The sequence below is a fragment of the Agrilus planipennis genome, unplaced genomic scaffold (assembly GCF_000699045.2).
Source record: "Agrilus planipennis isolate EAB-ADULT unplaced genomic scaffold, Apla_2.0 scaffold219, whole genome shotgun sequence".
Lineage (NCBI taxonomy): Eukaryota > Metazoa > Arthropoda > Insecta > Coleoptera > Buprestidae > Agrilus > Agrilus planipennis.
This window is the reverse complement of record NW_020439309.1, coordinates 404345-429019: the sequence shown is the minus strand read 5'-3', so window position 1 is coordinate 429019 and position 24675 is coordinate 404345. Positions and strand designations below refer to the sequence as shown.

At 34.6% G+C, this 24675-nt stretch overlaps 1 protein-coding gene across 1 annotated transcript; it reads left to right on the top strand.

Moving 5' to 3' along the window:
- LOC108739384 (pyrroline-5-carboxylate reductase 2) lies at positions 1–24351 on the top strand. The gene is made up of 6 exons (XM_025978516.1): positions 1–389; positions 3963–4033; positions 7837–8031; positions 11504–11716; positions 15434–15638; positions 24158–24351. The coding sequence occupies exons 1-6, from the start codon at positions 308–310 to the stop codon at positions 24241–24243; spliced, it is 852 nt and encodes a 283-aa protein (XP_025834301.1). The 5' UTR covers positions 1–307; the 3' UTR covers positions 24244–24351.
- Positions 24352–24675: the final 324 nt, after the last annotated feature.

Genomic DNA, 24675 nt, shown 5'->3' with positions numbered 1-24675 from the left:
TTTATTTACATATATTCAGAATGAAGATACAAGGGTCAGTAAGTTGCTTATGCACAGATGATATAATCATTTTGAACACAAAAATCTAAATGATTATTAGCTACAATTCTATATGTATAACTTAAATTGACGTATTTAGCACACATCGGCGTTTCCATTACGAGCAGTTTTATAGAGATAAGAAACCATTTAACTTCTGAAATAATAATTCTGGTGTTTGTAAACAGTGGCTGTGATTATATACCTTTTCTCTTGTTAAGAGAAAAACATACTATAAGTTACGTGGTGGTTTGTGATTTTTGTTAAAATGACTAGTAAATTGTTGAAAATTGGATTTATAGGAGGTGGAAAAATGGCACAAGCTATGGCAAAAGGCTTTATTTCAGCAGGTAATTTCACTTAATACAATTCAATTAAAGTTACTTTCGAATTAAATAATTCTCTCTTAGTAATCTTGCTCTTAATGGATTTGTAAAGAACTACTTCACGAATTGCAATAGTCTTAGGTACCATCAGAATACCAAAACGCTAATTTGCAATATAAAAAGACGATCTTGGCTTCACAAAATTATAGTACTTACATTCTTAATGGGGTGGTCAACCCCTGGCCCACTTTGTACATTTTTCACAGATTTACAAAATATATTTACATTATAATGGCCAAAACAGTGAAAACCAATGTAATAAAAGAATAAATTATTTGCACATTCGTACATTCAAAAATTGACTGTAGATATTATGAGAAAAAAAATAAACTTTGATTTTAAAACAATATTCTTGTGAATAGTAGCCTGCAAGACCATTTGGGTTAGCCACCCCTGATCATTATATGATATTAAAAGTTGTAAGCAGCTCGATTTGATGAGCGAAACCGTTTCTATACAAACTTTGCTTATTCCTTGTATACATTATAAAGGAAACCTTTGTGCAAAATTTCATCTAGATAGCCAGATAGGCTCAAGAGTTTAGTCTACGCGTTGATGAGTCAGTGAGTTAGGATTTTTAAAATGTAAGGCATGTAAAAATACATATACATAGACTAAGTGAAATAATGAAACCACTACACTTATTTCAATTAGAATGGATGTCACCACCACAAGAAATCAGAAAGAATAATGATATATAACTTTCAACGTCAACGCTTTTAATGAATCTGAAGAGTTTTTGAATTAAATTGATCAATTACAATCGATTACTGATAAAAGCACAACTGCAACAAAGTAACAAGTAACTACCCTGGTCATTAAATAGAATTAAAACTTGTTCAGTTATTGAAATTCAACAAGTTACAATTTTATTTGTACCCACATTGACGTACACTTAAAAAGTAAAGACGCAAGAGAAGCAATTTTTGCAATAACGATTATCATCGTATCTCCATTTTAGAAAATAAATAAGGATACGATTCGTTATACTTCTTAAATTTTCCATTGATAAATAAAAATAACCTTTAACCTCATCTTTTAGTAGGTACTAGATAAGATGCAACATGTTTTCTTTTTTGTTACCGCGTATATATATATATATATATACAAATTGGTCGCAGTCCTATTAATAAATAAACGGTTTTATATAAAAAAATAATTCAGTTCAGAAAGGTCTCTGTCCGAAGGAGGGGAATATAGAGAGATAGAGAAAGAGTTCCTAACAAGAATGACTACACCACCGGCACCAGCGTTTTCACGGTCCCTTCTGTAGGATAAGAAGTTTGGGACGAAAAGTTTGATTTTTTCTGACGAATGAGTTTCGGTGATGCAAGCAACACCGATTGACTTATCTTCGAGTAAGTGTTCGAGTTCAGTCAATTTACCTCTAATGACCTGGATTCTCTGTTCAAGAGATGAAGCTGCAGAGGTGTTTGGGTCCGCATCGCCTTTTTGAGGGGAAGGGGGAGCTGCTGTTATTGCCCTGGCGTAGGATTTTTGGGGTAGCGTCCTTCCGGGGAGGACTGTTGGACGGGGTGCTGGTTGCATGGTCTTTTGAGTGTTATGGGGTATTACTGATTTTATGGGGAGGGAGTTCGGTTTTCTCTGATGTACGTGGCGCGATGACTTCCTTTGCAATAAGCACAGGAAGGGGTGGCATCTTTCCTTTGCCTTACATTCGACAGTGATGAGGTTGCGACCAGAGAAGGGAACAGATCCAGGCGGCGTGATAGTAATTGGCAGTGTGGAAGAATTTCACACAACGGCGGCATTTTGAAATGTCTTTAGTGGCCCTTTTTGGCTCAACTTTTACGCTGAGGCCGCATACCTTGCCAAGTTCTTTCGAAAAGCATAAAAAGGTTGATAGATTCATTCTTAAATGTTTTTTGAAGTACCACAAACGGCGTGATGAACGCCATCTGTAGCTATAGTGCACATTTAGTGAAAATCAGTAAATTCAACAAGGCTCATTTATGCTGATGGATATCTACTTGCTGAACTGCCTATCACGTAGGGTGAGCTACGGCGTGTGTTCAGTTCAGCAAGTAGATATCCATTAACACAAATTGACCTTGTTGAATTTACTGATTTTCACTAAATGTGCACTAAAGCCACAGATGGCGTTCACTACGCCTTTTGTGGTACTTCATAAAACGCTGTCTTGAGTCAACAAGTAGGGTTGGTCGGTCTTCTGTCGAAATTGCGAACGGTTTCGACAAAATGCCGAGCACAATGAATTTCTTCCACTTCTTTCTTTTACTTCCAATGGAAACTATTTTGAATACTAGTACGCATTTGCTAAGAGGAATAAGAGAAGTAAATGATGTAAATGTTAATAGTTTTTCGGTATCCTTCCAACTGCTTTTCGCTATATGAACTTAAAATTAATTTTTGTATGGATGTGTCAAATGTAATAAAAAATAAAATGGTGACAATCTTAATCGATTTCTTCGTCGCTAACGTTAAAAATACGAATTAGTCCTAATTTTCACATTATTGTAATCTATATCCACACAGTTTTCAACTCTATTAGAGGTAGAACAAGGAAAATAAGGCACTAAAATCTACGACTATGTACATAATGTTATAGGACTGTCGGAAAGGCAGGCTGAGTAGATGACCTTGTACAACAATGAACAAGTGTTTGTAGATAGTGGCGAATCGTCGTAGTGCAAGAAGCGGAGGAAAGAAGTTGAAATTTTAACGTAACTGAGATGACCTTACTCAACTTCAACCTAACTTTATCTACTCTGCATCCATATTACCTTGCCTATTTATTTTTTTTCAGTTAGTGACACATTCTTCACTATAGATTTTCAATACTAGCTGATATGTAACTTATCGTCTTTATTTATGTTGTTGAGATATTCTCCCATTTTTCCTTCTGGTCAGATTGTAGAATTTTTAAGTTCTAACCAGAACAGTTGTATCTTTGAAATCTATGGTAAGACATTTCTTAAACGCGTGACAAGGGTATTACGGATTTCTCATGTTGAAATAATCTTATTCTTCGTTAGTGTTCCTTTTTCCGTGTTAATTAACTGTGCTGCGTCATCCCAAAGTTCTCTGCACATTCACAAGGTATACCTACGGTAAACTCCCGCTGTTACCAGGTTACATGTTGATGCGTCAATGGTTCTTACGATTGGGTAAAGTCATGCTTTTGGTTGTATTTATAATTTCAGGTTTTAGTTTTTGTATACCTGAGGATGACTGTATCGGTCGAAACAATGAATGTAAAAAAATTCCAGCACTTCTTAGTTTTGTTTTACCCTATAAGTTATTAATTATTGAAACTGTAAAAGCTTGTGATGTAAAAAACAAATATGTAATTTTATTGTTCTAACAAATATGCAATACCTATCTATTTCAACGTGGTGGTGACAAAGTTGAATTTATTTTTTTAATGTGCGACAATGCAGTGAAATACATTTTGTCTCTTTCTGTTCATTGTCGGTACTCATTACAGTTATTCAAACTTACGATTAGTATAATGTCTTAAATAAATTAATTTTAAAAGGACATACTTCTTTCCAGGATTATCAAAAGGAGAAATGATGATAGCAAGTGTCCACCCTTCTGACTTACCATCTGCAGAAGCATTCCAGGTTTGTAGTTATTAATTAGTCCAAAAATTTTTATTATAAAAATTGAATATATCTACAAAATAAGGAAATTTTTGTTACAGAGGTTTCTCACTTAATATGTTAAATAAATATTTACAAAACATGTAACCATTAATATAAACGAAAGGAACATTTTCATTCATTAAATTTCGTTATTTGGAGTAAAAGCTTCACAGTGGTCAGTATTCTGTCGAAATTGTCAGACGTGGATCGCGATTTTGATTTCACAGAATTTTGTCAGCACGTCGACAAAATATCGACCAACTCCAATATTATTAATTATTTAATAGAAACAGTGTCGTAAACGCATTCTGTAGAATATTGCTACATTTTGTAGAATTCAAAAATGTTCGACAAAGTCCATACAAATGTTGACTTGTCGACCTTAACCCACAGCGTAGGGACTAGGTAGTAGATATGTAACCATCATCATCATATTATCATAAGGTCGTCAGTCCTAAGACTGGTTGGACACGTGCCTCCACTCTTTCCTATCCTGAGCTACTCGTCGCATTTCCCTAAAACTATAGGGTTGTTCGGAAACTCATTTCGTTTTTTCCCGACAGAGGATTTAATTGTATTCTTTTGCACCCAACTTCACATTTAAGCCGTATAATTTTTATATGCTTTGAGAGCTCATATAGTAAGGCTTGTGTGTGAAAAATTCCAATTAATTCTACGCAGTAGTTTTTGGTTGGTGCCCTTTTAAATATGGAGAGCGATAAGCAGCATTTTCGACATATCTTACTGTTTTACTACAGAAAGGGTAAAAATGCTGTTCAAGCCAGAAAGAAATTGACTGATGTGTATGGAGAAGGTGTGTTGACAGTACGCCAGTGCCAGAACTGGTTCGCTAAATTTCGATCCGGCAATTTTGATGTCGAAGATGCACCACGTTCGGGAAGGCCGGTTGAAGCTGATAAAGACGCGATAAAGGCATTAGTTGATGTGAACCGGCGAATAACAACACGTGAGATCGGATTGAGGTTAAATTTATCAAATTCAACAGTTTATGACCACTTGAAAGGCCTGGGATTATCCTCGAAGCTCGATGTATGGGTTCCCCATGTTCTCACAGAGAGAAATCTGTGTCGCCGCATTGACGTCTGCGATTCGCTTCTCAAACGTCACGAAAATGATCCGTTTTTGAAGCGCATCATCACTGGGGACGAAAAATGGGTTGTATACAACAACGTCAAACGCAAGAGGTCATGGAGCAAAAAAGATGAACCGGCTCAAACCATTTCCAAAGCCGATATTCACCAAAAAAAGGTGATGCTGTCTGTTTGGTGGGATTTTAAAGGAATCGTTTTTTTTGAGCTTTTACCGGATAACACAACGATTAATTCGGAAGTCTACTGTCATCAGCTGGACAAACTGAATGATGCACTTCAACAGAAAAGGTCAGAACTAATCAACAGGAAAGGTGTAGTGTTTCACCAAGACAACGCGAGACCTCACACAAGTTTGGTCACTCGCCAAAAGCTTTTACAGCTTGAATGGGATACAATGCTACACCCACCATATTCTCCAGACCTGGCACCATCGGATTATTATTTGTTCCGGTCACTCCAAAATTTTTTAGACGGTAAAACCTTCACCTCAAATGAGGAGGTCAAAAACCTCCTCGATCAGTTTTTTGCCAGCAAAGACCAAAAATTTTATGAGCGTGGAATTATGCTACTACCAGAAAGATGGCAAAAGGTGTTGGACCAGAACGGTCAATATATAATTTAATAAAGTATTTGTTTATTATACGAAAACTGTCTTTCATTTCCACAAAAAAAAAACGAAATGACTTTCCGAACAACCCTATACAACAACCCGCATCCTTAACTATTTGCGAACAGCAATCTAATCTTGGTCTACCTCTACCCCTCTGCCTCTAATATGTCTTTGACTAGACCTTCATGCCTGAGAAGGTGTCCTACTAACCTATCTCGCCTATTTCTTATTGACTTCCATAGACTCCTATGTTCTATTATTTCTAATACCTTTTCATTTCTAACCTTTCACTTCGATAGATTTAGCAGTCACTTGCCAGGTCAGTCATTTTACTTCAATTTTCCATTCTTGGAGCATTCTCAGGATCCAATCAGAGTCTTGTTCTGCCTTGATGTTATCAGGGTGCCACTAACCATCCGTGACAGTTATGCTTCTAACTTCTTGGTGCTCCTCGACGCGCCTAGTTACAATTTTCCGAGCATGGTCTTCGGTATTCTTGCGGTTATTTTCAGCTCGATGTTCTATATGAAAATTTTATTCTTGAAGTTTTTTATTCAACATGCTACTTGATCCTCGGGCTAATATATCGGCAAGAATTTTTGACTTGTCCAGTCGAAGTCGTTGTATGTCATCAGCCTTCAATCCAACGATGAAAGAGCCGATGGACAACTTCTTTAGGGTATCGTCGGGTAAATTTGGATAGGCGAGACGAAATCTGTCGATTATTCGTGCAAGCCTTTCTCTGTCTTTTGACACCGGTTTCTCAGTTGGATGTGATAGACTGATGTCGAACGCGCCTTACTGTATCGCATTTCCAGGTTCTTCAGGTCGTAGTGTATTTAAAATTTTCCTAGTAACATCGCGTAAGGCGTAGATAAGTGTAAGTGGTTTTCTCCTTTGATATTCATGCATTACTTACTGCAGCAGCTTTGAATTGTGTTAAGAAAGTACTTCATAATCTTTCCATCGAACTTTATAGGTACATCTTCGCGTTAATAGTTTCCTCAATAATGGTCATATATCATGCTTTCGTGGTAACTTGTTATCGACCTTTTCTGATATAGTTATCTTCAGGAACTTTACCTCTAACTCTTTAATCCGTGTATCCATCTCTTTTATTTGACATTCAAGTTTATTTTCCATGATTTTTCTTTTGATGCTTTAGAATTCTGATTTAACTTCTGTCCTAGAATTATCATTCAATTCTTTCAATTTGGTTCAGTTTTTCTAATTTTCTTGAATTTTCCTTCTAAAGCTTTTTGAATTTTCTTTAATATTAAAATTTCGATTTAATTTTTACTCAAATTTTTCTAATGCTCTAGAATTTTACTTAATTTTAATTGTTTTAATTGTAATTGCACTTTTTAATGTTTTTGAATTTTGATTTAAGATTTCCTCTATTTTTGTTCCCATATGTCTTCAATATTAGTGGACATATCTTCATTTCAGTATTCTAGCTCTTGATTCAAGTCGACGAGTTTTAAATCCATTAATTTTTCGAAAATTTGACTAGAATATTCTTTTCTTGTTGACTATCTTGAACTTTACACCTGACGTCAATTGCAACGAGTTAGTAATTATTTTATTTATTTAAGGGGTATTTATTTTACAGTTACTTATTCGCATATTAATACTATTTAGATACTTAAATTATTAGTTATTTATATCATGCGGTATTTATAATGCTTATGTATTCGTCACAGTAATTATATCAGTAGTAACTCGTCCATATACAAACTAACTCCACTTTTACCACTTGTCCTCTAACTTGTACTACTACACTATCACGATTTAAAATAAATCACTACCCAAGTCTACAACCACAAAGTACTTTTTCACCTTGTAAATTAATATAAATACGCTGAGCATCGTCTACGGGAAACACACCACAATTAGAGGTTTGAGTAGCTAATCGATTCTAGGGACAAGATACCGTTTTTCCCTGTACAAGTTCCTTCGTGCTAATTTATACTCCGCTTCTATATTATTCCGTAATCTTATAACACAGAGAAGCTTTATTTCAGTAACTTTATTTGAATTGTAATGTAATAATTTTGCAGAGTATTGGAGCTGAATCTGTATTTGAAAATATACCTGTGGTTAAGAAGTCGGATGTTGTTTTCGTATCAGTTAAACCCTCAGTAATACCACAAGCACTTGGAGATATCACAAACGCAGATGACTTAAAAGCAAATGATGCTGACAAATTGTATCTATCAATAGCAATGGGGGTAACAATAAAGGAACTGGAAAGTGTAAGTTTAAAAAACAAAATAATGAGTTTACTAATAGGTACTGAAGACGTTGATATGTAAACGTATTGTAATATTCATAGGTTTAACAAAATTAACTTCTAAGACTGATAACGACAAAAACTATTTATTTACACTAATTATTAAAGAACTTAAAAACACTATTAAAACTTAGGTTATGAATTATACTACTGTTGATATATCATTATTCACTGCACTATTTATTTCACTGCTGTCACTGTCAATTTATTTCTGGATTTACTTCTGCAACGGTCAATTTGTTTCTTCTCCTCTCGACGATCGTCTCTTCCTTTAAATACTCTTTTGTTTACTTTCTGGGACCTTCTGGAAACATCCGGATAGTCTACTTTTTCTTTGAACTGTTTAACTGTTTTCCCAGAACGCAGGTACAACACACACATTTACAAATACGGCGCACATAAAGAAAGGCGTCCGCGGCTAGTCGGCGAATCGATAAGCCGTTCACGCACACGTGTGCCCAATCGCACACAAACACACTCGTGCTCGCTACAGCATTATACCGATTCTTTAGTACGATGACGTGACGCAGGATTTTTTAGTAACGGCGATAAACGTCGTAAATTAGTTCGCAGTTTTATTTGCGCAATTTATTTTAGCAATAGTAGGTACTAGATAAGATGCAACATGTTTTCTTTTTTGTTACCGCGTATATATATATATATATATACAAATTGGTCGCAGTCCTATTAATAAATAAACGGTTTTATATAAAAAAATAATTCAGTTCAGAAAGGTCTCTGTCCGAAGGAGGGGAATATAGAGAGATAGAGAAAGAGTTCCTAACAAGAATGACTACACCACCGGCACCAGCGTTTTCACGGTCCCTTCTGTAGGATAAGAAGTTTGGGACGAAAAGTTTGATTTTTTCTGACGAATGAGTTTCGGTGATGCAAGCAACACCGATTGACTTATCTTCGAGTAAGTGTTCGAGTTCAGTCAATTTACCTCTAATGACCTGGATTCTCTGTTCAAGAGATGAAGCTGCAGAGGTGTTTGGGTCCGCATCGCCTTTTTGAGGGGAAGGGGGAGCTGCTGTTATTGCCCTGGCGTAGGATTTTTGGGGTAGCGTCCTTCCGGGGAGGACTGTTGGACGGGGTGCTGGTTGCATGGTCTTTTGAGTGTTATGGGGTATTACTGATTTTATGGGGAGGGAGTTCGGTTTTCTCTGATGTACGTGGCGCGATNCAATATTTACTGCTAATTAAAGGCGCTCATTTCAGATTTCATAGTAACTATTTATAATTATTCAAAACTGGGTTATCTTTTTAACTATTTTTAGTTCACGATATGTTTCTTACCAGAGTCATGTTATTAGATAACCATGCACGTTAAGGTTAAGATGATCTTTTTAACGAGCTAATAAGAAACATATTATGTAAATCACTGAAAATAAATATATTATCATCATCATAAGGTCGTCAGTCCTAAGACTGGTTGGACACGCACCTCCACATCCACATTCCACATCCTAATCTATTTACAAACAGTAATACAATCTAGGTCTACCTTCGTTCCTCTTAACTCCTGTTTCTGCCTCCAATATGTCTCTGATTAGTCCTTCATGCCTGAGAAGGTGTCCTACTAACCTATCTCGCCTATTGCTTATTGACTTCCGTAGAGTCCTCTGTTCAACTATTCTTTCTAATACCTCTTCATTTCTAACCTTCTCTATCCACGGTATCGTAATCATTCGCCTGTAACACCACATTTCGAAAGCTTGTAACCTTTTCTTTTCCGCCGCATCCACCGTCCATGTTTCGTATCCATACAGCACCGCGGTCCAAACAGACACCTTTAACAATCTTTTTCGAATTTCGAAATTAATCGTTCGCGAGGATAGAAGTAACATCTTTTTGTGATAAAGAAGGTTAGAAACGAAGAGGTATCAGAAAGAATAAGAGAACAGAGAGAACAGAGGACTCTATGGAAGTCAATAAGAAATAGACGGAAAGGTTAGTAGCACACCTTCTCAGACATAAAGGTCTAGTCAGAGACATATTAGAGGCAGAAACGGGAGTTAGGAGGGGTAAAGGTAGACCTATATGAGATTATTGCTCGCAAAAAGTCAAGGATATGGGTTGTTCTAGTTTTAGGGAAATGCGTAGATTAGCTCAGGATAGGAAAGACACGTACCTCCAGTGTCCAACCAATCTCAGGATTGACGACCTTATGATGATAACTTTATTACCACCACTATATTTAGATTATGATTTGAATAAACTGGACATACTGAGGAAAATTATAAGCCATCTAATTTTTTACGATATTAATTGTTGAATAGAAAAATTGTGAAGCTGTTCTCAATTGGCCCGCTTGTATGCCATTTGCGTCATTTATTTGAAACACACAGAAAGAGAGAAGAAGACAGTAGAGCTTTTAAATGAAATAAAAGAAATAAGTTTTTAATCTCCTTACCTACATTTGGTATAGTAGTTTCATACATTTTTTACATGTTGCCTTAATAAAAAAATAAAAATTTTGTTTTTAATATTTTTGCAATTAGTGGATTTGTGGCATTTGGAATTACACATAACATGTTGTTTTCTTGCATACACGTTTAGTACTTCCCAGAGATGTGATTTATTTGAAATACTTGCATTTAAAATGCAATTACAAAATAAAAAATAGATACTTACTTTTATCTTGCATTTAATTAATTTTTTGAGAAAAGCATTTTGTATTTTATTTAAAATACCTTTCCAGACTTTTTGCCATTAAAAGTTTTGCTAGTATCACCGATAAAACATTATATAAAATGACGAATGAAAGTTGCTCGCATTGGCCTTTGAAGGTATCAGAAATTTAGAAAGGGGACAAAGCGACATTCCATGAATTCCTTCTAATTCCTGAACTGAAGAGAGCCCATCAATTACGACAAAACAGCCCGAAAAACAATATCGAATTGATACACACAGATATTGTGGTGCGCTAATAAATGCTTATAATCCAAAATACTTAGACAACGATTCGAAAAACTTTATTTATTGGATGAACCCAAAGCTAAAGAAACTATGAATTCCATTATTTTCTATTATTACAATGTGTAAAAGATCGGAAACAAAATATAGCTGTAAATATTTTGATATAAAATGATTGATCTTGATTTTTCTCGCTAAACAAACTATTTTGGCATCAATTTCATTTTTCCACATAAAACGGTTCACAAAGGCAAATAAAGAAGCATATAGAAGAATTGTTTGCTGCTGAACTGAAGAAACTATAACGTAAAGTAGAAAAACTATATCGTAGCTGGTGATATATTGCAAACACCAAACTATTAACCTAAAATAACTCCAACATTTAAACAATGAGCAAATGCCTTCAAGGTTTTCTTAAATAATATTTTATACTTAAGTATACGTAATTCTTCAAAAAAAAATCTTTTAACGTACTATCTATATATGGTATATGTATAAGTAATTAATGTTTCTAGTATTTACCAAGGGATTCTAGGGTAATTCGTGTAATGCCTAACACACCAGCTCTAGTCAGAAGTGCGGCTTCAGTATTTGTCAGGGGATCCAATGTTACTGATGAAGATGCTTTTACCACCAAGGAGTTGTTGTCTTCGATTGGAACATGTGAAGAAGTCACTGAAAATCTTTTAGATCCTATTACCGCACTCAGTGGTTCAGGACCGGCCTATGTAAGTATAACACTAACACATTTCAGTTAAAAATATAGTTTTTTCTGGATAATATTTGTTGTTTTCGCAAAACAGTACCTCTGCTACATTATAGTATCAGGTTGTTGACTTCGTTCGGTTAGTGTGCCAAGTCTGTTCAAAAAGTATAGCGAATTTTGTGTTTTTTAAAAAAATATTTATTTATTCATGATAATAATCAATATTTTGTCCCCTTCAAAGTAATTCCCATCAGACATTATACACTTGTGCCAACGTTTTTCCAATCCTCGAAGCACTTCAAAAAATAATTTTTTGTGATCTTGTTCAGCTCCTCTTTCGATGGGCCTCATCAGTTTAGAAAACCAAAAAAAGTCACAGGGGATCAGATTTGGGGAATACAGTGGCTGCGGCATTATTAGTGTGTTGTTTTTGGCCAAAAATTCGCTCACAAGCAACGATGTGTGAGCAGGGGAGTTATCATGGTGCAAAAGCCAATTTTTGTTCTTTCACAAATCCGGGCGTTTCTAGTGAATTGCTTCGCGCAGATTGAGCATAACTTGCAGGTAATATTCCTTATTAATCGTTCTATCCTGTGGCTCAGGATGAACCACGCCCCTGCAATCGAAGAAAACTGTTAGCAAAATCTTCACATTCGACTTAACTTGGTGCACTTTTTTCGGTCTTGGCTCATGTGGAAGCTTCAATTGGGATGATTAAACTTTGGTTTCCACGTGATAACCATAGTTATGACTCTCTGGAGCAAATTTGGGTCCAAGAGCTTCTTAGCAATATTAATGCGATGCTGTTTTTGGTCGAAATGGAGCAATTTTGGTACGAATTTCGCTGTGACCCGTCTCATACCTTAAGTTCTCAGCAACTTCTCTGACGGTGGTTCAACGTTTTCGTCTGTTGTTGACGTACTCGGGCATCTGGCACGCTCTTCGTTGTTCTTTGTTGTTCTTCTCGGTCCTCGTCACAAGCAATCGAAAATTGTATATACGTAACCCGCGGAAATTCAAAATTCGTGATACTTTTTGACCAAACTTCGTATGCATTGTATTAAAAGTGTATATTAGGCTATATATTTTAATATTAATTGGTGTTAAATTACCTGTCAAGTGACAGGTTTTGTAGCAGTAAAAATATTTGAAAAGGATTTTTCTTAAAATTCCGACTATTTCAAACCGAGCTCAAATACTTTTACGAGGTGAATCTATTTTTATTTAATTATAAAATATCAGCATGTTTCAGTTTTACTCTATAAAAACTGCTTGAAAACAGTCTAAGTCTAATTCCCAGCCAAAAACACCCTTGGCTTATGAATTTCGTTAAAATCCTTAAAGACGTTTACGTTTTTCTGATAGCTATTTACATATATAGAGGGTGGCACATAATCACTGACTAATTCAGACGTTTATAGAAAACTGATGGCATTTTTATTTTATTTTGTTTAAACGAAACACCTTGTATTTTATTGCACCATTAAATATCTTCGTTCATTAAAAGGTAAATTTATACTCAACTACTTACATGTTCTGCTTATTACTTTGTGGTATTGTCCATGTAAATAAAATAAATTCAGTAAATCACAATTAGAATAATCATCAGTGCTATGAGGTGACACCTTGGTGGAAAAATTGGTCTGAGCACACTTTGATCGGTGCTAATACGACTAACTTCCCATTAGATAATACAGTTATTGTAAAGTACATTCGTTTCTAAAGTTTGAAAAAAACGCGGCACAATAATAAATAACAAACAATGTTTGAGAGTTCGTCATTTTATAAACCCATAAGAAACAGTATTTCGTCTGAGAAAACCGAATTGATAGAGTACTTGCATCAGTCAATTGGTAAATACTATTTTTTATTGTTTATCGATTGTTTATAACAATTCATTTTGTTATAAACAAATTTTTATTATAATATGTTATTATAATATGTTATTCCCTGTCTTGAATAATGATATTTCGTTATTATTGATTCCGTAACTTCATTGTTGTGATTAGATTAGAACGTATTTTAATTAAATTGTTTGTAATTAATTCGTTTTTTTTTTTATAAAAAAAAAACGGCTTGACCGATTTCGTTCAAATTTCTTTCAGATCTTCATTATGATAATATCTTTCGAAAAAATTTTGGTTGAGGGCGATATCTCAATCCGTTCTTGAGATATCGAAAACGAAAAAAATGCTGACATACGAACGTACGTACATACGTACGTACGTACGTACGTACGTACGTACGTACATACACACATCATCAAAAAAATTGGCTAGCATGCTACTAATATGTTAAAACGTGGAAATATAATGAAAATTCCGATTTCACTTTTCGACCCAATTACAATAACTTCCTAATGGGAAGTTAAATATATCTACAGCAAAATACACAACAGGACAACAATTAACAATTTCTTACAATGTTTCCTGCAGTTGTAGAAAATTAGAAAGAATTGTAACTCGTCATCACAAAATTCTACTACATCTAAGGTAATACAAAAACTCACTGTTCAGTTCCATGTTTATAAATTGTATAAGGTTGTTGAAGACAGAAATTTCTAACAGCAAATAACAACTTACTACTCAAAGGTTGTTGTGTAAAATTGAAAATAGTTATTTGTTACAGTTTGTAATAGGTGTACTACAACATTTAATGGGAATTAATAATAACTAGTAACGTTTCATATAAAAATCGAAAAAATGGTCTCCGACAGACAAACATGTAGTTTGTTGTAGTCCTACGTAAAACACTACAATTTTTTATTATATTTAACAACATATAACGTATCATGTGCGACTTGGAGAAATTTTGTCTGCCACACGTTAGAATGCATAGTTTGTTGTAGTTCCTAATAGAATACTACAACATTTAATGAAAATTAACAACTCGTAACGTCTCATATAAAAAAAAAAACAACGTGTAATTATACAGCAAGCTGCTGAAGTGAAACTTCTTCAAACACACAAATATATCGGGATAGGGGTTAAGGAATTAGTTTAATGGTATTATTTGTGCACTATCGGATCAAGCGATTCCCACTACGAACTCGACTACGTGGCCGAGTAGAAGGGGGACATCCGTTGCATGGTTTCGTTACATAGCAACTCGCATGAAGCGAACTTACCTTAAGAAGTAAAGAAGTTTCACTTCAATAAATTATTTTTCAACCCTTACATTTGACAAATTTAGTGTAATAAAATTGAAAGAAGAAGTCTCTTGTAACTATCATAGTAATTAGGCGGAGAATAGGTTGAGCTTAGTCTTAGAACATTATAGAAAATTGTAGACGTTTGAGGCATAAATAGTTGTAGTTTATCAACAATATTGCGTAATTTAAAAATTTTTAATGAAGCACAACTTTGAACAATTATCAAGGATATTCTACGATACTGTCCCAATCCCAGTACTATGTTGTAAAAAATTGTAGTACTTAAACACAATTGAGACAGGATCACTTTGTAAAGAATCATTCAATATTGTAAAATGTTTTAGAAAATTATTTTACAAAATTGTGGTTTCGCGTTAAATGTTGTCAAATTATTATTTCCAGCACGGCACTGTCGTAACAAGAACTTTTTGTGACAATCGAAACAATTGAATTAAATAAAATTATCCAAAGCATACTCAGATCACATTTTTCAGCAACGAAATTATTATTTTTCATAACAATAATCAATAAATTATAATATCACAATCAAGTAAAACGATTATCATTTACGCAAGGATTTTGTTCTAGATATATGTAATAATTGAAGCTTTGGCTGATGGAGGTGTCAAAATGGGATTACCGCGAGATCTCGCTTATCGTTTGGCTGCCCAAACTGTTTTAGGATCCGGGAAAATGGTGTTAGACACTAATACTCACCCTGGAATTCTCAAAGACAACGTTACATCACCCGCAGGTTCTACAGCGTCAGGATTACATTTTCTTGAAGAAAAAGGCAAACTAAATTTTTTTATTAAACTTAAATTAAATATTTTGAATGTAACAAGGTGTCTTTAATGCTAAAGCTCTTTATTTAAAGTAGTCACAACTGCGAAAATTTATTAACAAGTGATCTACATTTTTGTTTTATTCATAAAACTGTTGTTACACGTGTGTCGAAAATCAACTATGACCTTTACTAGCTTATAAATATACAACGGGCCTTTCTTATTCATTTCTTAAATTTTTCTACAATGACTAGGCAGCTATCCAATTTATCTACGTACCTCGCTTTTCAATATATAGTTTCTTACTTCTAATGTTAATGTGAACATTCATTTTCCATTTTCTATCCACTACAAACTTCCTCAGGTTAATGAGGAATAGTATATTACGTATCGAGGGAAGAAACAGGGTTATTTCAGACTGCATGTGAATTGCCACCCGAGCCGAAGGCTATTTTTTGTTGTTTGTACGGAAAGCTCGTCATTAAATTGATAATTGGCGAAATAAGAGTAAATGATTTAGAGGTTAGAAAGACATGGTCATTGAACAACTGATTTCTGCGCATGCCCATAAACTTCAGCGCATGCGCTCAAAAGGCTAATTTCATTGCCTCCTGACTAAAACACGGCTGAAAAGAGGCCATTTCTTCCCTATTTCATAGCATGCAAAAAACGAGCTTTCCGCGCTAACATGACGAAAAAATATTTTTTTTGCTGTTGTCACACCCCTGCCGGGAATCGAACCCGGGACCTTCAGCTTTACGTGCTCGGTTTGTCGTGGTTGTTCGTAGCTTAGTGGTCAGAGCATTAGTGAGTAAAGTCAAAAGTCCCGGGTTCGATTCCCGGCGGGGGTGTGACAACAGCAACAAAAATATTTTTCCTTATTAACCTGAGGAAGTTTATAGTGGATAGAAAATCGACAATGAATGTTTACATTTATATTGCATATTAACCACTATTAGTAATTAAAAATGTCATAGGGTTTCTTATTTCTTTTTATTTCGCGTCGGTATAGAATTTGCTTTTTATGTACTATACAGGACAAGTCATAACTACCGAAACAGAAAAATATAGGGTGTTAAAGGTGATATATTACTTTCGTTTTTTAGTGATAATTTCATAAGATTTTCGTAAATTGTTATCAAAATTTACACAGAGGTATAATTTTAGGCAAGAAATTTTATTTTACTTACTATTTTACATTTCTTTTACAGGGGTCGTCATATCAAGGATCTCTGAGGATGAAATTAAGCCATACCTTTTTTGACAAAAGTTTTTAGTAATTTTGATTATAAAACACGATATAAACATCATTTTTACGTGAAATTGTTTATACATTCTTTAACTTGATAATTTCAAGCGTTTTCGAGAGTGCAGCTTCCAGTAATTTAGTTTTTCTACAAAATACTTTTGATAATATTTTAGATTATCTAGATCTCACTAGATCAATAATGTGGTTTATGACTGACAGAGGAAGTGATTTTTCATTGCCACCAAGAACTCATGATGGATTTCTATTTTTGGACATCTTAGTTTATAATTATTTATACTGAAATTCCTTCACAAAATGACCTCCGGCGAAAAATACAAGATATTAATTAATAGTTTTTTTAATGTCAGAAAACCCTTTATCGGAAAAATTAGAAAAAGCACAGTAATAGGAGTCCACACAAAAAAAAAATACAATTCAAATCTACTATTTTTATTTTTAACCTATTTGTTTATTATTCTAAATTAGAAGTTCTACTGCTTCTTATTTAAAATTCACTTCCGAATTGGAAATATTAAACTGCGTTTTTCGAAACGATTGAAATTAGCAAGTTAAAACAAGCGTAACAATTTTACATAAGAATGACAAATTAGCAAAAATTTTCATCAAAATAATATGACACAATTTCTTCCTCAAAGGTGGCTCATGTTGCGCCCCTGAAATAAAGTGAATATTAGTAAGTGAAATAATATTTTTTGTCTAAAGTTATACTTCTGTGCCAATTTTGATATCGATTTACGAAAATCTTGCGAATTTATTACCTAAAAACGAAAACAATATCTCAGCTGTGACACCCTGTATCTTTTTCCACAGTAACATTTTATTAACCCTTAGAGGCTTGTTTAAACAATAATTGTACCACTACTTCACCTGCTTGTTGGCACGATGGAACAATTTCTTACCACATCATATTGTTAACGATTCGAAGCCACAAAAAAATCCCGGCAGAGCCGAATTGTCTCCCGAAAGTCATTTTAAGGTCACGAGAATACGGAAGGACAAATTGGCACCCGGTCGGTCCACGTGGTCGAGGTTGCATTAATTATGCTTATCTAAATTGATTCTCTCCGATTAAGTTGTTATTGTAATATATAATAATAATATTTCTAAAGGTTAAATTAAATTTAAAATAATAAGAAATATACTTTACAAATTTCCAAAGTTTTTGTGTTTATAAAATTCTGTCTACTTATTAAAAACCTGTCTGTCATACAATTTTTTAACTACTAATGCGCCTGGTTGTTTTATATATGAATGCAATTGGAAATCATTTAATATCCACTATTGTACATTGGATAAAAAATTAGAAGAAGTGGCTGATTTTCGGTATCTAGGAAGTCAGATAAGTAAGGAGGGAAGGAGTAGTAGCGATATAAACCAGAGGATAGTGTAGGGTCGAGTTGCCTTTAATAAAAAGAAATCACTTCTATGCTCGCAAACGGTTAATATAGAAATTCGAAAAAGATTGTTAAAGGTGTATGTTAGGATCTAGGCGCTGTATGGGTGCGAAACATGGACTGTGGGCGCGTCGGAAAAGAAAATATTAGAAGCGTTCGAAATGTGGTTTTACAGGCGAATGGTGAGGATACCCTGGATAGAGAAGGTTTGAAATGAAGAAGTATTAGAAATAAGTAGATGATCTCTTGAATAGTAGATCATCTCTTGAAAGACCGGTAACGAGTGGGGTTCCTCAGGGATCTGTGCTTGGGTCAATCCTGTTCATATTGGATACCAGCGACTTGGGTATTGAAGTTGAATCGGGCTTACAAAGCTACGAAGATGACACTAAACTATTTGCTAACCCTCTAGTGAAACATGCTGAACTGCAATCTGATCTGGAAGCACTGGAAAGATGGTCTTCGATTTGGTTCTTGCCTTTGAACAACGATAAATGTTCAGTCTTACACCTAGAGAAAAACAACCTGAAACTAGAGGACCATCTTGCTGGACACCCCCTTCAAACCAGCTCTGCCCAGAAAGATCTTGGTGTTTTTGTGACGCAGGACCTTAAATGGGAAAGACATGTAGCGGCAGTAACCAAACGCGCTAACTCTATACTGTACCTTATAAGACGGGTTTTTTTAACCTCAAAGCTCCCGCTACGGCGAGAATCTACACGATATTTGTGAGACCAGTTCTTGAATATGAAGATACGGTGTGGTCTCCGTACTACGAAAAGGACAAGAAACATCTAGAGAGAGTCCAATCACTGGTCATGAGGATTCCGAGAGAGCTGAGAAATATGAGTTACTCAGACAGATATCGGAAAAAGAATCTCCCAACCCTGGAGTACCGAAGGAAGCGGAATGATATGATTGAAGTATTTAAAATTCTAAATGATTTCTATAATGTTCATGACTATCACAAAATCTTCCTACGTTCAGACGTCAGCCGACTTCGTGGACACCGATTGAAACTAAGGAAGGAACGAACAAGGATAGGACAACGATCGCATTTCCTGGCAAACAGAGTGGCCAACTGCTGGATTTCTCTACCAGATAAGTGCATAAACAGTGAGACAATAAACTCCTTTAAAAATAAACCAGACATGTGTATAAACTAGACATATATATGTCATCTGAAAACCTAGTATGTTGTATTACAAAAAAAACACCGAAATATGTAAAAAAAAAGGACAGCACCTTTAATAGATGAGAAAATCAGCTATGCTGTTGCCAGCAATTTTGTTAAATAAATAAATAAATAATAGCACAACAGAGGATTTTACGGAACCCAATTGAAAATAGGCGAGATAGGTTGGTAGGACATTTTCTCAGGCATGAAGGTCTAGTCAGAGACATATTAGAGGCAGAAACAGGAGTTAAAAGGGGTAGAGGTATATTAGAGACAGAAACAGGAGTTAAGAGGGGTAGAGGTAGACCTAGAATAGATTACTGTTCGCAAATAGTTAAGGATGTGGGATGTTCTAGTTTTAGGGAAATGCGTGGAGGTGCGTGTTTAACCAGTATTAGGGCTGACGGTCTTATGATGATGATGATGATTGTACATTACCACTTAACTGCTTATGAGCAGAAAACATATAACTGTCGATATTTTAAGGTTTCTAATTTTGCTAACACAATAAATTTTGCACATAACAATGTTCAATATTTATATTATTTTCTAATACATAAACATAATTGACTTTCATTAGCAACGTCTATTAAGAGGAGGGGAGACATTCTGCCCTTCCAGGGTGCCAATTCGATCGTTGATTTATCTACTTGCTATTTTGGGAGCCGATTCGGCCCTGTCCAAAAATTGTTCCCACATTTTAACCGATGCCTTATAACGGTATTTGGTTGTCTCTAGGGGTTAAGGCGTGTTTGGCCCAATGTTAATGTTTTGGTCCAAATAACCAGTCTATGTCTGAATTGTTATGACTCACCCTGTATGTTACATTCCGATACTTCAGTCGGATGGATGCAGAAATGAATTAGCAGGTCGCTACCTGTTCATAAATAATTGAGCAACCCGTCATCTGTTTAGTCGTTCTGCTTATTGCAATTGTCAATTAACTATGGTCTAATCTTGAGGAAGTGCATAATTTTTTTGTTTACTTTTAATGTTATGCACCTCTTGATTGTTGGGTTAGGTTCGTATATCATGTCTTGTTTTCCTCTAATATTATGTAATTATGTTATTTGAGGAATGTGTGTATTTTGCTACAAATAATATTGTTAAAAGTGTATTAGTATAGTCACTGAAGGTTTTCACCTCTGATTTCGTTGAACCCTCATTGATTTTCATGAAAACTGGTGAGTAGTTAGAGGATACCTCAAGAAACAAAAGTGACATAGTGCCAACTTGCGCTTTTACCCTGGGGGTGGATGCCACCCCTTCTCGGGGGTGGAAATTATTTTATGAAAAATAACCCCAGAAATCGATAGAGGGACCAATTGTAAGCAAAATTTGTTCTGGAGAGTTATTAAAATAAATCAATACTTTTTGAGTTATTAATGATCAAAGATTTTGATTTTTCGTGAAAAAAATGCATGTTTTAAAGCGGTTTTTGATAAATAACTCAAAAACTATAAGGTTTTACGAAAAAGTTGTCATTACCAAAATTGAAGCTAAAAAAACAACGAAAAAACTCCATTCTTAAAAAAACTTTTAATATTAATTCAAAGTGAGCTATAGGTAATTGAATGTATANAAGTATTTTAGCAGCGATATTAGAGACGTATTACGGCGCTCTGATATTTTCAACTTAAGTGAATCTACTAATTTGAGGGCCAAAGGATCATTGATACTTTCTAATTTTTTTAGCAATACGTCTATTATAGCCTCTGCGGTCAATAAATTGGCATCTTGCCTACTCAACGCCTCTACTGCAAGTTTTGTTGGTGTTAATATCTTCTGCAGTTTTTGTAGCACAGTAATATTATCTTCATTCCATTTTTGTGAGCTATCTAAATCTATAAGTGCCTTTTTGATTGCATTTTTTAATTTCAAGAAACGTTCAATCATTGTCAGCATTGAATTCCATCTAGTTCTGACATCGAGTAACAAAACTAGTTCTACTCCGAATTCGGCTACTACATGTTTCTGCAGTGTGATTGATTTTAGAGGACTCTTTCTGAAAAATCTTATAATCGATCGGGTCTCAGTAATTACATTGTTTATGTCATCAATTATTTGCGGTCTAGGTTCTTCATAAGATATACAAGATTCATCATCGTTATCAGTGCTGCTGGTTTCATCGGAGCTGCTGTGTTCGTTATCGTTATGCAAGGCATTCCTAGCAGCTGTAACTTCTGACTGTTTTTTGCAAAATGTGTCGAGAATCGCTAAATGGATGGCATGATTTACACATAGAACCATTTCACAGGGGCTTTCTCTGCCAAATTGTTTCATTACGTTTGGCCCATCGCTTGTTACGGCAACAATATCACTCTCAAATTGTTTTTAGATGAGCCTGATATCATAAAAATTAATTGAGTTAATGTAAAAAAAACAATAACATTTTTTTGGAAAACTTCTGGGGCAAAGATTTTGTATGTATATTAGGAAAAAAGATAGATAGTAAGAAGTAGACGTGTCGATAGGTACATGCTCACAAATCATACATGATAAAAAAATGAATTTTTCATTATTTAGGGGTGGTTGCTAAAAGGGTTGAAAATTGAGTTATTGTAAAAAAACCAATAACATTTTTTTGGAAAACTTTTTGAGGCAAAGATTTTGTATGTATATTAGGAAAAAAGATAAATAGTAAGAAGTAGACGTGTCGATAGGTACATGCTCACAAATCATACATGATAAAAGAATTATTTTTTCATGATTTTCGATTTAAGGGGTGGTTGCTAAATGGGTTGAAAAATTAATTAAAATCAGAAATTATGCATATAAGTGTTGAAAAATATTTATTTTATCTAATTAAACGAGATTACTTACGCCAGAATGCTTGAATTTGAATTTTTCCCCATCTTTAACAAAAGGGGTGGATTTCACCTCTAAAATGCAAAAAGCGCAAGTCGAGCATATGTCACTTTTGAAGTTGAGGGTAAAATATACTCAATCCCAAATTTTCATGCAAATCGATGGAGGTTCACCGAAATCGGAGGTAATAGTTAATTTTTAACTTCACTCACTGTGCTATATGTCTGAAGTACGGTGCTGGACGGTGGGTGCGACGGAAGCGAACAGGTTAAAAGTGTTCGAAATGTGGTGTCTATACCTATACTTCCATTAACTCTTGTTTCTGCTTCTAATATGTTTCTGACTAAACCTTCACGTCTGAGAAGATGTTCTACCATCCTATCGTGCCTATTAATATTGTATGGTAGATACATTTTTATGGCGATTCCAACATTTCACTGTTTGTAGCCACTAGCCATTTATTCGTGGATAATATGCTCTTGAAGGGCTTGCTTTGAGATATTGAAAAGGCAATGTCGACGTCGTAATTAATAGTCTCTTGTACGGGTGCGAAACATGGACAGTGGGAGCGGCGGAAAAGAAAAGGTTAGAAGCGTTCGAAATGTGGTGTTATAGGCGGATGATAAGGATATCGTGGGTAGAAAAGGTTAGAAATGAAGAGGTATTGGAAAGAATAGGAGAACAGAGGACTCTATGGAAGTCAATAAAAAGTAGGCGAGATAGGCTGGTAGGACACCTTCTGCGGCATGAAGGTCTAGTCAGAGACATATTAGAGGCAGAAACAGGAGTTAGGAGGGGTAGAGGTAAACCTAGATTAGATTACTCTTCGCAAATAGTTAAGGATGTGGGTTGTTCTAGTTTTAGGGAAAGTTTAGCTCAGGATAGGAAAGAGTGGAGGTACGTGTGCAACCAGTCTTAGGACTGATGACCTTATGATGATGATGATGTATAAACAACAACAAGGACAAAAAGGGGACATGAGGAAGCAGTTGCTAAAAATTTAGACGTAGTATTTTAGCATAACTTTATTTTTTTAAATCACGCTGTTGTTTTTGTTATTATGAATTTTGAAAGTACATATTATGAAGAGATTGGAAAAAAAATGTTTTTCGCCCTTTCACGGTTCTAGTTGCTAAAACTCTCTTTACTTACTGTATTTTGGAGGTAATTGAATGTTTCTATGAAATTTCAAGTGATTCTGAATGTTCTGGTTTTTGGAACTTCAGTTAATCTGCACATATATGTAATATATATGTATAAATACGTATACATACACGTTAAGTTTGATTAATTCATTAAGTACCAGTCGAACTCTTACACTACAGAAACCCCTAAAAGAAGGTACGCTTCCAAAAGTTAACTGCCTATGGTATTTGAATTAAAAAAAACTTTTGGGTGTTCCATTTACACCATCTACTAATGCTGGTCCTCTCGAAAATCTCGAAAAATGACCTAAATCTCTGGGCCATGCAATCAAATCAAAAAGCAAAAAATTAAAAATTGATTTTCGTGATACATATTCCTAAGTCACTTTAAGTTGTCAAAGTCTTCAAACAGACACCTGTTAAAACCTTTTAAAACTGTCAGACGTGGATCACGACTTCGATCTGTTCGATCTTGTCAGCACGGTGCAGACTGCTTCGATAAAATACTGGTCAACTGTGTACATACATCTGCTTGTTTATTATTTACCTTATATTATATTTGGGGAGTGCACGGAATATATCTTAAATGTAAGATAGAGAGAGGAGAGCATCAAATTATGATATTCACGTGAGTTATTAAAGATCAAAGATTTNACTTTCTTTATATGAAAACTATACCTTTGTTATATAATATTTTCTATTATTAAAAATTTTAAATTCTTTGATATTGCAGGTTTAAGAGCCGCTTTGATTGGGGCAATTGAAGCAGCGACCAAAAGATGTCACCAAGTGTCCAGTAATGGTTCGACGAAAAAGTAAATCTAATTTATTGTGTTATTAATGGAAATAGATCACTGTCAATATGTATATCGCATCTGCTGTAATTTTAATGTATAATTTATACTTGTAATAAATTATTTTAATGAATGTTGTTTTCTGATTATCTATCTTTGTTTCGTTGATTTCATCTCATCAGTTACCTATTGTTTTAAACTTTCCTTTAACAGAAAGGTTTCCATTTTTAAAATACCTTTTGATAAAGCAGGTACAGATTTTTCAACAATGCGCATTTTTACAATTTAAGTGATTTTTTTTTTTGCCGTACCCCACTCGATATATTAATAAAGCAAAGAGATTTTTAACTCTTACTTGTTTACCGCCAAATACGCAGATTTTAAAACTTTGTTTTTTTATTTTTTATAAAACCAGTTGAATGACTGAAAACTGTTATGTCTAATTTTTAAAATGTCA

Coding starts and splice junctions, on each gene's coding strand:
- LOC108739384 (XM_025978516.1), top strand. CDS start 308: ATGACTAGTAAATTGTTGAAAATTGGATTTATAGGAGGTGGAAAAATG. Junction 11,717..15,433: donor GTGGTTCAGGACCGGCCTAT/GTAAGTATAACA, acceptor ATTTTGTTCTAG/ATATATGTAATAATTGAAGC. Junction 15,639..24,157: donor ACATTTTCTTGAAGAAAAAG/GCAAACTAAATT, acceptor TTGATATTGCAG/GTTTAAGAGCCGCTTTGATT.